The sequence below is a fragment of the Mytilus galloprovincialis genome, chromosome 9, assembly GCF_965363235.1.
Source record: "Mytilus galloprovincialis chromosome 9, xbMytGall1.hap1.1, whole genome shotgun sequence".
Taxonomy (NCBI): domain Eukaryota; kingdom Metazoa; phylum Mollusca; class Bivalvia; order Mytilida; family Mytilidae; genus Mytilus; species Mytilus galloprovincialis.
This window is the reverse complement of record NC_134846.1, coordinates 75,170,751-75,185,783: the sequence shown is the minus strand read 5'-3', so window position 1 is coordinate 75,185,783 and position 15,033 is coordinate 75,170,751. Positions and strand designations below refer to the sequence as shown.

The window sequence follows — 15,033 nt, the reverse complement described above, 5'->3', positions numbered from 1 at the left end:
ATGCAACTATTTTATCTCTCATACTTTGTATGATTGTTTGGCATCATATGTAGTTGACCATATTGTACCGTCATTTTAAAAGCCTTCAAAGCAAACCTTTGATCAACTTGCTTGCTATGTTTGTTTGGATGTTTGCAAACAATGGGTAGGTAGTCTGTTTACTATATACTGGCATTAGATTCAGCAATAAACATTAACTTCATTTCAAGGTTAAGTTCCACAGTGTATAGCCATTTTTATTGTCCGATCAAATCCCAGTATATATTAAACAGACTCAAACTCTGCCTACCTATTGTTTGCCAACATCCAAACGAACAAAGTAATCAATCAAAGTTTAGTTTTGCATGCTTTTATAGAAAAGCTGTAATGAAACTTAACACACTTGAAGGACATTCCCTTGGGATCTTCTTAAAGAAATAAAATTCTGGTCCGACATTTCAAAGGGGAGATAATCAAACATACTTTCTTAAATGTTGCAAAAGTGATAAAAAAAGACATGATAACACCTTGTCCTAAAAAGATACTGATATTGATGAAACACTACCTGTAAATCTACAAGAATGTAATCCTGTTCCCACATGTTAAAGGGGAGATAATCGAGCTAACTTCAATATTGTAATATGTTGTAATAGTTTTGTAAGGACAACTCCTCTTAAATAAGAACTAGATTCATATTGATGAAGCTTTACAAAGCTAAAGAACACAACCTGTAGATATGCATAAAAGAAATATCATCCTGATTCTACATGTTAAAGGAGAATAAGCCTTTTGTGGGTTTAGTTCTAGTTTAGTAGATTTAAAGGCGTGGCCATCCCCTGAATGATATACATTCTTTATCTGTAGATCTGTATCCAAAATTGGTTCAATTCATTTGATAACAGCTTATTTCAATAAGCCAGAGAATAAAAATACACCATAAAAATAAATTGTAAATCGCAGAGGAGATTAAAAAAAAAAGTAGCTCATTATAAGATGTATTGTTTATACTAATTGTGCAAAAAAAGCATTTTAAGAGGTTACCTTGTCAGCCAATTAATACAAAAGACAATAGAACAAATTCTGTTTATCGTTTAATTCTTAATTAAATAAGATATATCCTGATTTTTTTTTTTTTTGAGAAAGAATATGCTCTACATGTAACATATAACTGTTTGGCTTGCAGTATCTATAAGGGTTTATATATGTCTACCTTTAACACACAAAGTATTAATCAGGTATAAGCACCAGCCTAATAACATGCTTGAGACAAGCCAATTACAATTTTTTTTCTATTCGATATTTTTTGGCAAAAGTTGCTGGACCTTGGAATGATTTTATTCAGCTTTAGGAATTTGTCTCTAAAAAGTGGTTCCTGAATATTATTAGTTCTTTGTAGGTACAGTACACTCACATCTAATTTAATCCCTTTTCACAATATTTTTTATTAAAGAAAAATGTGTAGAACAGGCTGGTGTTTTGCAGAAGAGTCAAGACCTGAATATAATTTCATAAAAAAATCTCGATATTTGACAAAACAATAGTATATAGACAATAGTACATAGTATATATAGAGGAATGCCTCTGATATTTGACAAACGATAGTATATATAGTATGTATAGAGGAATGCCTCTGATATTTGACAAAACAATAGTTATATATACTGTGGATTCATTATTATTGGTGGGGTACCAATTTTCATGGATTTCGCTGATACAGGTGAACCACGAAATTAAATATTCAACGAATGACAAGTTTTACATAGGCTTGTATGCAGACTCCAGCAAAACCACGAAATCAAATATCCACGAATATGCAAGTTTTCCTTAAACCTTTAAAATTGGTACCCACGAAAACAACTGAATCCACAGTACTATGTATAGAGGAATGCCTCAGTGTATTACTACTCTATCTTTTGCTTAATGTAAAGTGTTTATGCATGCTAATTTTGTGTTCTACTCTTTTTTATTTTTGCCTGCTTTTGTCAGTGAGTAAAGGTAAGTGGTATTATTTTGGTAAAATGGGAAGTTTACTGTTGGAAATTTATGATTTTTTCTATTTTTCTTTTCTTAATAATATTATTTTCTTTTAACTTGATATTTCTCTGTTTTTGGCTCAGACCTTCTTGCTCCACTTTTACGGGTATTGTTTATTTTTTATGGTGTTAGTAAACAAATAAAATAAAATAATTGTATTTAGACCAGAGGTGTACTGTTACTTCAGCAAAATCAACTAAAAATTTTGATATTTGATTTATGGAAAAAAATTCCTTTAAAGGTTTTAGTCAATAGTTAGTTAAAGATTTAAAAAAAAAAGGGGAGATAATAAACTACAAATATTTCTCGAAAAATTATTTACAGATCCATGGGTTGTGTAGTGGAGCAGAAGTTAGGGTATCTAATCAAACTTGAATTACACAGATCAAGCTTACATAACAAAATATAAATTATAGCCACACAGTATGGTACATATGTATGCTTCAGTATAAAACATTATGCAGATAGTTTAATTATGTGAAAATTTTATATTCTACGTTCCATAATGAAATAAATTTAAGCAAGGAAAGGATATTAAAAGAGAATAGAAAATGAGATTAAGTTATGTTGATATGTTTCTGATTATATATCAGTAAAACCCTCGAACACAGATATTATTGAAATACAGAACAGTAAATGTGTAATTATATGATTATATTTTGCTCTTTAAGAAATTGCTATATCATGGGATTTTATTTGTCCTTGAAAATCAGTCGCAACATAGTATTCTGCTATATAAATTTGTTAGTCATATTCTGTTTACCATACAGAACATTCAAACTTTATAATTGTGATTAAAGGAATAAAAAATAAAAACTGAATCACTGATCATGATGATCAGTTAGATTTTCTTTATATGCAAAGTCTAAAAAATAATATCTTAAAATTTCAAGAAATGAGCAGTAGTTTACGTTTTGAACATGAAGTATGACTTTTATTTTGTATTGCCTGAATATCCACCCATAGGTATAACTGTTGTCTTATGTCTATCCTTGGTTTTCAATGTCAAAATGGCCATTGGGTTTTCTATTTGACTCAAAAAAGACACTTTGATCTATCTTGCAGGCATTAAAATCAAAACAGAACCTTAACACAGAGTTTCTACAAAAAAGCTTATTATTTTATATCTTGGATTCTCCATTACCATACATGATTCTGTGTGACAGACTCATATCTCTGTCTAGCTCTGACTTTAAATCTTGTAGTTGGTAGGAGAGGTCAGAAAACAAATGGTAATAAGTAATTTACAAGGCTCCATAAAGATTTTACGAAGAATCATAACCTGCAATTTTCAAAAAGGAATCTAACATGCAACAGGGAACAAGATTAGCAGGGGCCCAGTAGCCGATGCTACTGAAAATTGGGTTAGGCCCCTAAAACTTTAATGAAAAAGCTCATAGTTCTTACATGAATATTCATATTGCAGCAGGTTGGGCCCCTAGTCAGAAAACATTAGTCTTATTTGTTTCATTAAACTCTCAGAAATTAAGATGTAACTAAGCAACACAAATTTATTCAGAAATTGTTAGGTTGTTTTTTTTTTTTGTTTTTTTTTTTTTTTAAGTTTTGAGTTTTAACAATGAGCAAACTAACACTATATTCAAGTAATTGTTTAAAGTAGATATTTGAATATCTTTACAAGTTAGCTTCCTCTTCTTTGTTATACATCTTGAGTTTTAGATAGACAATATAACTGCTTTCTATTTTCACTAGTATTGTTTCACGCTTGATAGCTCTGATTTTCACGGACAACATCCATAGGCTCATTAGTAACTGTGATGACATCAGTTTAATCCTAAAAAAACTTTTGTAATTCAGATGAGAATTTGAAATCATTCATTGACAAAAATAAATTCTATCAAGATAGTATTGATTTTTTCTCCAACAATTTTTACTAATATTAAAGTTGAAAATTTCAATGAAATTGAAAGGAATTCTAACTGTCAATTTAAACATTGGAAGGATCTGTGAGATTATTTATACAGAATAATTTTAATGAAAAGACGAAAGAAAAACTTAACTATATCTGGTATCCTTACGATAGGTAATCTGACTCCCGGATCGGGAGGTAACTCGCCAAGGTCAGGTATGTGTCTCAATTTTCTTGCTTATGATTCTTGCTTTATATCTAATAGATTGGAGGTTTGATTCTAGAAATGTATAGATATAATTTTTTGTTGAAATACAAGTTTATTGCATATTCTCTTTGGTTTGTTTATCAATTTAAAATAATATCTGCATGTTTTATGATGCCTAAAAATGCAGGGAGAAATATATTTTTATTAAAATTAATGATTTGAAAAAATGTTGAAATTGTCAATGAATTTTAAATTCATCAAACCTCAAAAAAAAAAAACCTCAAAAAAAATTCAAAAAAATGCATAATTTGGTTTTACAGTCTTACAAACAAACTTTTAAATAATAAAAAAAAAATCCCCAATTTTTCCAGATATTTATATTGATTTTGGAATCAGTTCTCAATTTATTACAACACGTATGAAGTATGAAATCTCCTGGTAAACAATACTGGTGGTCAGTTATTGGGATATATTTCTCAAGGCAATTTGTTTATACAATTTATATTACAAGCTATCCTTTCCTCTGCTGGCATTCCAAGTATTATAGAAAACCCAATTGAACAAAACCCACAATCATTTATCAAAACTTAGCAATACAGAAGTTATATTGTCCTACAAATTTGATTGGTTGACTAAGGTAAATGTAACAACCAAAGGATTTCTGATTGAATAAAAACCAATTTTGAATTCTAAACCAAAAAATATTCAAATGCACATATTATTATATTTCCAAAGTGTTATACCCTGCTATGCTGTAGCTGCTTTGTTATTCTGAGATCAATTTGCATAGAAAACCTGGGCTATGTCACTGATGAAGTAACTACCATTCTATTGCAATGTGGCTGGATTTATATTTTTTGTGACAGAAGTCGCAGAAGTTGAAACATAGATATTATCATCTGGCGGTTCTGCAACATAAGCTTTTTGTATAAAGTTTTTTTATTTTCTAAGGTAGAAGACCTGAATGCATCATACCTTGTATACAGATTCCTTATGTTGCAAAGTTTCCATCTGTCAAATGTGCATTGTCCTTCACCTCATTTTCTGCGACTACTTACAAAAAATGTATAGTTTTTTTGTCATGTGAATTTCTATCTTATTATGAGAAATAGGATAACTGTATTTTGCATATGGGTTCCATGCAAGGTCTATCTGTCTCTTAGACAGAGTCAATCTGGCTGTAACCTTATTTTATGGATCAGTGATCAAGGTTAAAGTGGCATGATTAGGTCTGTTTCTCAGATACTATAAACAGTTAGTAGGTCAGCTATATGTGGTATATTAAATGATGGTAAGGTGTACATGTCATCTGACGGTGACCTCATTTTCATGGTTCATTGGTCAATTTTAAGTTTCCTGGTTTAGTCTGTTTAAATTTAAATACTAAAAGCAATAGGTCAACTATATTTGGGGTAATTAAAAGGGTGATTGTAAATTTGTAAGGTGTACATGTCTGTCTGACATGTACTATTTGACCATGACCTCATTTTCATTGGTAATTTTAAGTGTTATATGGTACTATATAAAAAAAAAAAACTTTTTAGCTCACCTGGCCAGAAGGGCCAAGTGAGCTTTTCTCATCACTTGGTGTCCGGCGTCGTCCGTCGTCGTTAACTTTTACAAAAATCTTCTCCTCTGAAACTACTGGGCCAAATTTAACCAAACTTGGTCACAATCATCAGTGGGGTATCTAGTTTAAAACATGTGTTCGGTTACCCGGCCAACCAACCAAGATGGCCGCCATAGCTAAAAATAGAACATAGGGGTCAAATGCAGTTTTTGGCTTATAACTCTGAAACCGAAGCATTTAAAGCAAATCTGACATGGGGGTTAAATTGTTTATTAAGTCAAGATCTATCTGCCCAGAAATTTTCAGACGAATCGGACAACCGGTTGTTGGGTTGCTGCCCCTGAATTGGCAATTTTAAGAAAATTTTGCCGTTATATGGTTATTATCTTGAATATTATTATAGATAGAGATAAACTGTAAACAGCAATGATGTTCAGCAAAGTAAGATCTACAAATAAGTCAACATGACCGAAATGGTCAGTTGACCCCTTTAGGAGTTATTGCCCTTTATAGTCAATTTTTAACCATTTTCAGCTCACCTGGCCCGAAGGGCCAAGTGAGCTTTTCCCATCACTTTTCGTCCGTCGTCCGTCGTCGTCCTGCGTCCGTCGTCGTTAACTTTTACAAAAATCTTCTCCTCTGAAACTACTGGGCCAAATTAATCCAAACTTGGCCACAATCATCATTGGGGTATCTAGTTTAAAAAATGTGTGGCTTGACCCGGCCAACCAACCAAGATGGCCGCCATGGCTAAAAATAGACCATAGGGGTAAAATGTAGTTTTTGGCTTATAACTCAAAAACCAAAGCATTTAGAACAAATCTGACATGGGGTACAATTGTTTATCAGGTCAAAATCTATCTGCCCTGAAATTTTCAGATGAATCGGACAACCCCTTGTTGGGTTGCTGCCCCTGAATTGGTAATTTTAAGGAAATTTTGCTGTTTTTGGTTATTATCTTGAATATTATTAAAGATAGAGATAAACTGTAAACTGCAATAATGATCAGCATAGTAAGATTTACAAATAAGTCAACATGACCGAAATGGTCAGTTGACCCTTTTAGGAGTTATTGCCCTTTATAGTCAATTTTTAACAATTTTCATAAAACTTGTAAATTTTTACTAACATTTTCCACTGAAACTTCTGGGCCAAGTTCAATATAGATAGAAATAATTGTTAGCCGCAAGAATGTTCAGTAAAGTAAGATGTACATACACATCACCATCAACAAAACAAAATTTTGTCATGAATCCATCTGTGTCCTTTTTTTAATATTCACATAGACCAAGGTGAGCGACACAGGCTCTTTAGAGCCTCTAGTTCGTAAATCTTAGTAATCTTTTACAAAAATCTTCTCCTCTGAAACTACTGGGCCAAATTAAACCAAACTTGGTCACAATCATCTTTGGGGTATCTAGTTTAAAAAATGTGTCCGGTGACCCAGACATCCAACCAAGATGGCCGCCATGGCTAAAAATAGAACATAGGGGTAAAATGCAGTTTTTGGCTTATAACTCAAAAACCAAAGCATTTAGAGCAAATCTGGCATGGTAAAATTGTTAATCAGGTCAAGATCTATCTGCCCTGAAATTTTCAGATGAATCAGACAACCCGTTGTTGGGTTGCTGCCCCTAAATTGGTAATTTTAAGGAAATTTTACTGTTTTTGGTTATTATCTTGAATATTATTATAGATAGAGATAAACTGTTAACAGCAATAATGTTCAGCAAAATTAGATTTACAAATAAGTCAACATGACCGAAATGGTCAGTTGACCCCTTTAGGAGTTATTGCCCTTCATAATCAATTTTTAACCATTTTTCGTAAATCTTACTAATCTTTTACAAAAATCTTCTCCTCTGAAACTACTGGGCCAAATTAAACCAAACTTGGCCACAATCATCTTTGGTGTATCTAGTTGAAAAAATGTGTCCAGTGACCCGGCCATGGCTAAAAATAGAACATAGGGGTAAAATGCAGTTTTTGGCTTATAACTCAAAAACCAAAGCATTTAGAGCAAATCTGACATGGGTAAAATTGTTCATCAGGTCAAAATCTATCTGCCCTGAAATTTTCAGATGAATTGGACAACCTGTTGTTAGTTTGCTGCCCCTAAATTGGTAATTTTAAGGAAATTTTACTGTTTTGGGTTATTATCTTGAATATTATTATAGATAGAGATAAACTTTAATCAGCAAAAATGTACAGCAAAGTAAGATTTACAAATAAGTCAACATGACTGAAATGGTCAATTGACCCCCTAAGGATTTATTGTCCTTTATAGTCAATTTTTAACAATTTTTACAAAAATTGTAAATTTTTACTAACATTTTTCACTGAAACTACTGGGCCAAGTTCTTTATAGATAGAGATAACTAAGCAGCAAGAATGTTCAGTAAAGTAAGACGTACAAACACATCACCATCACCAAAACACAATTTTGTCATGAATCATCTGCTTCCTTTGTTTAATATTCACATAGACCAAGGTGAGCGACACAGGCTCTTTAGAGCCTCTAGTTTAAAAACATTATAAAATCAACCATGGTCAATCAGGATTCTGGCAGGGGTATATGTGTCCTTCCAACAAGACATATAAGGTTTGAAGTAGGATCATCTGAGAGAAAATGTTTCTGTTAAGCACAAGATATTGTGACAGCCTCTCAGTGACTGTCCTAATAAAACTGCTGGCTGTACAGTTATTGTGGCTTTTGTTGTAAAAGAAATGTGACATTGTTTATAGCTTGTTGTATGTATTAACCATCTATGGTAAGTGAAACTAAGGAAAAGAGGTAAATAAACGATCAGATGATATGATCACTGGGACTCTGTAAAAGAAACACGGCTTTGTGTAAGAAAAAGAATATTTTGTTATTTAAAGTGTTTTTTTTTTCAGATTTTTTTTTATTTGTCATCTATATTTATAAGGAAAACGTTTGTCAATAAAAATTTGTTATATTGTTCACATAAAGATATTTAAACAATTGTATTGATGAAAGTCATTAATGGTTTAGTAAGAAGGAAGTCATCAAGATTTTAATTCATTAATTTCAAATTTTATTTAATTTCAAATTTTATTCAATAATGCCAGAATATCCTGACAAAATATTGTCACTGTTGAAAAAGAAAGAAAATTTAACATTCAGCAGTTTAAACAGTGCAGTGGGACTATATTTTACCTACTTTTTATACGGCCGCAAAAATTGAAACTTTTTTGGTCATATATTGGTATTACGTTGGCATTGTCGTCATCCGAAGACATTTGGTTTTTAGTAAAAGTAAATAGAAATCTATGAAATTTAAGCACAAGGTTTATGACCATAAAAGGAAGGTTGGGATTGATTTTGGGTGTTTTGGTCCCAACAGTGTAGGAATTAGGGGCCAAAAAGGGCCTAAATAAGCATTTTTAGCATTTTTCTTGGTTTTTGAACAATTACTTTAGTATTAGTTAATAGAAATCTATGAAATTTTAACACAAGGTTTATGACCACAAAAGGAAGGTTGGGATTGGGAGGTTTGGTCCCAACGAATTAGGGGCCAAAAGGGTCCAAAATTAAACTTTGTTTGATTTCATCAAAAAATGAATTATTGGGGTTCTTTGATATGCCAAATCTAACAGTGTATTCAGATTCTTAATTCTTAATTTTTTGTTCTGTTTTCAAATTGGTCTACATTAAGGGCCAAAGGGTCCAAAATTAAACTTTGTTTGATTTCAACAAAAATTGAATATATGGGGTTCTTCAATATGCTGAATCTAACCATGTATTTAGATTTTTAATATTTGGGTCCACATTGAGGTTTAAAGAGTCAAATTGAACATTATTTGATTTCATCAAAAATTCTTGGGGTTCTATGATATGCTGAATCTAACCATGTATTTAGATTTTGGATATTGGACCGTAATAGGTAAATGTTCAATTTAAAATTTTAAAGTTTTTAAGTTTAAGTTCTTAGACCACATTCATTCTGTGTCCGAAACTTATGTTGTGTCAACTATTTAATCACAATCCAAATTCAGAGCTGTATCAAGCTTAAATGTTGTGTCCATACTTGCCCCAACTGTTCAGGGTTTGACCTCTGCAGTAGTATAAAGCTGCGCCCTGTGGAGCATCTGGTTGTAGTATTCTTAAGTTAAAGTTAGGTTAAACCCAATATCAGAAAAGAAACAGGAAATCTGAGAATATTTGTTCTTTTATTTTTCCTGCACATATTTTGTTTTATATTTTTTCCTATTTTGATGATTCTTTTCTAATGGCCATACTTATTCTCAAAGTTTCCTTTCATGTAATTTTTTGGCCAACCCAAATGTTGTATAATAGATGTAGATTTTTGTTGGCTGTATAATGCAATAGATTTATGAAGAGCGGTTTCTATTTTCAGGTCGAAGTCTGATGGTGAAAAAGAATGATGGTATCAAAGAAGTACAGTCAACAGATAGTACTGCTACTATTGATGATGAGGATACTAAAGGTTTGTACCAAGGTCAACCAAGGTCAACCAAAGACTAACTTGTCACATTTTATCAACCAGCAAAGCCATTGGTTTATCAATTATAAGCTTCATTTGAAATTCTTCTTGAAAGAAAAATAAGGGTATATGCAATTAAAAAACCTTATGAAAAGTACACCAAAAAATATTTGTTGTTTGCAAAATTAATGGTGTATTATGCATTAACCAATCAAGATTTTATTTCATACCTATATAGATACTACAGTAATTGAATACAAACACATCATTTAAAGGTTAGAATATCTACGTTAACAACAATAAATTTCTATTTCTAATTTAACTCTCTTATGTTATGGTGTAACATCTACCTACTATGAAGCAGTGGTTTATAGTTCTATATTTTGAAATAGATTAAGAATCGGTTGAATCTATTTTTACTTAATCCATTAAAAGTGTACGACATTTGTATTCAGAGAGGAAGTAGGTGTTAATCTTTCTCCATAAGGAAAATCACATTACGTGAATTGTATTTATGAATACCGATCTTAATTTGTAATGGTGCGGTTTGGATTAGTGAAATAATGTGATGGCTGAAACACCTACTAGTTATATTTATTTTAAGAACTAGTAACCTTATTTTTGTTTTTTTTTTTAATCTGAAATTTGTTGGAGTAATTACATATATTGAGTAGAATCTGACGAAGTGAAAAACGTAATAGTTTGCTCACAAAAAGTGATTCTTTTTGTGATAAATGATGATAGAAATGAAAAATGATTATATTTCTGTAAATGATGTTAGTTGACAAACATTTTCTAGGAAAACCAGAAATAGATAGTGAGTACATTAGTTGGCTAACCCTTCCAATTGGTACTGGTTTTCATTGTAGAATTTTCAGAAATAGAGAGTGCATTTTTATTCTGTTCTCTTAGTGACATGACTATTTAAAAGATTGGTATAAATATATAAAAAAAAAGATGTTTTTTCTGGTATGTCACTTACTTTTTTTACTCCTTGATTATTTTTTGTTAAACTTGGTCAACACTGGTAGAAGCAATACATAAATGATTAATCAGATAAATTTTTTAAAGAGTACATTTTTTTTTGTGGCTAAATTCATTCCTGTTTTATTTAGATTTACCTCAATTGGATATCCATCAAATTATATAAGGTTCTTGTTTATTCTGTCAGCTACAAAGCAATGGTAGAACAAAACGGAGCATTGTACTCACAGAACTGTCGTAGTTATGTGTAAAGTCATGTGTTAGATTCCTCTATAATTTGTTATATCTGATATTGACATCTGTTTAGGATTAAAAATTCATTTAGAATGGGAAGAGCTAGAAATTAGCTGAAATGGTCAGTTTAAAAAAAATAAATAGATTTTAACTTGATTGTTCTTCATACTGCTTTTAACAAGTCATGTCAAAAAAACAATATCTTTGGTTCAGTCTTTTTAAGTTCATAATATTTACTATCTTACAAAATAAACCTTACTTCAGTTTGCTGATATATTATCACATCAATGAGGGAGTTTTCTTCATCTTTTAACAACCATTTTAATACGAGAAAGACATACAGATTTTTGATATAACCCAATTTTTTTGGTTTCTTACTTTAGTATTTGTTTAATTTACCTTGTTATTTCATTCTACCTTTGCTTGAAAAAAAAAAAGAAATATAAAATTTTGAATACAGCTAGCATGCTGAGATTAAATGGTGTTTTATCAATTCAGCAAGTCAAAAAAGAGTTATGAAAACCTTCAGACTTATATGATAAGAAGAGTTTAATCAGGAGTGATCCTTGTAGCTAATATTTAGAATTTGTCTAGTTTATCTGTTATTATGATAAAGTGCATGTTTTTAAAATAAAGGAGTTTTATTTTAGCAATTCCCATGAGACAAGTGATAAAAGTTTTATTTTTAATAAGAAACTGAACTATTAAATAAGCTTGTTAATGTAGACTGTAACTTTAGATGTTCTTCCTAGATCTAGAATTATGAGTCTAGTTAATGCCCCACCTAGGAGCATTGAGTTTTTGTTCTGTGCATCTTTTTGTCTGTCTGTCCTGCTTCAGGTTAAAGTTTTTGATGAAGTTGAAGATCAATCAACTTGAAACTTAGTACACATGATCCCCATGATATGATCTTTTAATTGTAATGCCAAATTACAGTTTTGATCCCAATTTCATGGTTCACTGAACATAGAAAATTATAGTGTGTGTGCAACATCCCTGATCTAACGACACATTCTTGTTTAACAAGCAAATTGCAAGGTCAGTGTAAACTAGATATATAATTTGTATATGTTGTAGACATCTATAAAGATTTATTGATTTTAATGTCAATGCAAAGAAACATTTGTTTTGGACCCAGTCAAAAATATAACATGGCCTATGTTGTACTGTTTTGGGAGGGTTCAGAATTCACAAACATGTTGTTCCCTGTCTCATTCATTATGTGCCTGTTGCAAAATCTGGAGCCTATAATTAAGTTAAAGTTCTATGGTTGCTGTCTTTCATTCGTTTTGTTAGCTTTAATGAAGCTGTTCATAATTGAGTTGTTTCACATTTGGCATGTTGGGGCCTGTTATAGCTTACTATCATTTTGGTATAACATTCATCCATCATTCGGTGGTTATTTTACAGATGTGTAGATCATTTTTATCTGGTTTTGTCTCATGGGAATTTGTTACATCAGATGTTGCATGTAATTTTTCTTTAATTTTGAAGTTTCATGCTTGCATTTTCTTACTTTTCTTACTTACTTGATATTTTGAATATGATATACAATTTTTTCTTCTATTATTAATATAAATACCTTATATAGATAACAAAAATTATTTAGCTAATTTAAAAAAAAAAGACAAATGGTTCATTGCTATTACTTGGTTTATTCACAATTACATAAAAATATTCCTGATTGACACCACTGGATCTACTTTAAAAAGCCTGCTTTGTCATGAAAGGTTTCTAATGACATACCTTGTATAGGTAAACTTTTCACCTGTTGACATTGTCATCTGTATCTGCTCCACTTTACTTTTTCATTAAAACAATTTTGCTCCCATTGATATTGCAATCATTAAAGGGAAACCTTGCGATTTTTCACTTATCATCTTATTATTTTTATAATACCATAAAAAACATATTAACCAAGTTTTATTTTGATATGAAAACTAATAAAGAAGAAAATAGGGAATTATTAATTTTATTTCTTCGAACTTCCTGAGTTATGTGAAGTAGTTTAAGTCTTTTTGCATGCCGGGAGTGAAATAAATCTCAATTAAGTCTTGTTCGTTAACCATATAATAACTCGATTTAAAGCACACTAACGACTTTTGGTGTAGCTACCAACCAACTAAAAACAAATGATAGCCATACAACTTTTAAAATTAGATTGTAGGATTTATGTTCGAATTTTTGATATGAATTTTAGTAATAAAAGTAAATCATACAATAGAACATTTTTATGATTTTTTTTCTACAAATACTTTAAACAAACATATGAAACTGACATGATCAATAGTGTATTAAAAATACATGTTTGTATTCTGCCCTTTTACTTCAGCTCAGCAAACATTTTCTGTTTTTAATGTGGAAATACAATGTGTATTGTTATGTGACACTTAGTGAATGTTGAATGCATGGTTAAACTCAAGGTAACTAAAAGATTAGCATTATGTCATTCTGATCTTTTGATCTTCAATCAGTGAATTCTAGCCGTCACGGTTGACCGTTCCAGGTGTGAACAACATTTATGAATGATAAACCGAGTGCATAAGCTCACTTTTAAATGAATTAGGACTTCTAATTACTTTTGTAACGATGAAAAAAATTATAAATAATAATAGCTTCGAAACAGTTACACAAGTGTATGAACTAAAATTTGTACTATTTTATTGTTGAGCCTGCGACTTTAGTTGCAGAAAGCTCGACATAGGGATAGTGATCCGGCGGCTGCGGCGGTGTTAGCTCACTTCTTAAAAGCTTTATATTTTAGAACGTGGATGCTTCTTACTTTGTATATGGAGGCCTCATGATACAAAGTTGCCGTCAGTCACATGTCCAATGTCTGTGACCTCATTTTCATGGTTCAGTGACTACTTGAAAAAAAAGTTAAAATTTTTTTGTAATGTTAAGTTCTCTCTTATTATAAGTAGTAGGATAACTATATTTGGTATGTACATACCTTGCAAGGTCCTCATGCCGGTCAGACAGTTTTCACTTGACCTCAACCTCATTTCATGGATCAGTGAACAAGGTTAAGTTTTGGTGGTCAAGTCCATATCTCAGATACTATAAGCAATAGGTCTAGTATATTCGGTGTATGGAATGACTGTAAGGTGTACATGTCCAACTGACAGGTGTCATCTGACCATGACCTCATTTTCATGGTTCAGTGGTTATAGTTAAGTTTTTGTGTTTTGGTCTGTTTTGCTTATACTGTATGCAATTGGTCTGCTATATTTGGTGTATGGAATGATTGTAAGGTGTACATGTCTAGCTGGTAGGTGTCATCTGACCTTGACCTCATTTTCATGGTTCAGTGGTCAAAGTTAAGTTTTTGAGTTTTGGTCTATTTTTCTAATACAATAAGCAATAGGCCAACTATATTTGGTGTATGTAAATATTTTATGATCATATGTCAGTCACACAGATTTTATTTGACCTTGACCTCATTCTCACAGTTCATTGCTCAGTGTTAAGTTTTTGTATTTTGGTCTGTTTTTCTTAAACTATAAGCTATAGGTCAACTATATTTGTTGTACGGAAGAATTGTTAGCTGTACATGTCTGCCTGGTATGGTTTATCATGTTTATCTGACCTTGACATCATTTTCATGGTTCATTGATCAATGTTTGATTTTCTTGATTAATGTTAAGTTTATGTGACAGTTGTAATAAAGCTTTACATTTAGGAC

At 31.3% G+C, this 15,033-nt stretch overlaps 1 protein-coding gene across 4 annotated transcripts in view; it reads left to right on the top strand.

Annotated features, from left to right (window-relative positions):
* LOC143045946 (calcium/calmodulin-dependent protein kinase type II delta chain-like) overlaps nucleotides 1–15,033 on the top strand; it is an 89,297-nt gene that overhangs the window by 54,741 nt on the left and 19,523 nt on the right. For 3 of the 4 annotated variants that reach the window (XM_076218799.1, XM_076218800.1, XM_076218797.1), the window contains exons 13-14: nucleotides 10,044–10,133; nucleotides 10,930–10,947. In XM_076218799.1, coding sequence (XP_076074914.1) covers nucleotides 10,044–10,133; nucleotides 10,930–10,947 — 108 coding nt within the window. The remainder of the gene's footprint in view (nucleotides 1–10,043; nucleotides 10,134–10,929; nucleotides 10,948–15,033) is intronic. The other variant, XM_076218801.1, reaches the window with a different exon arrangement.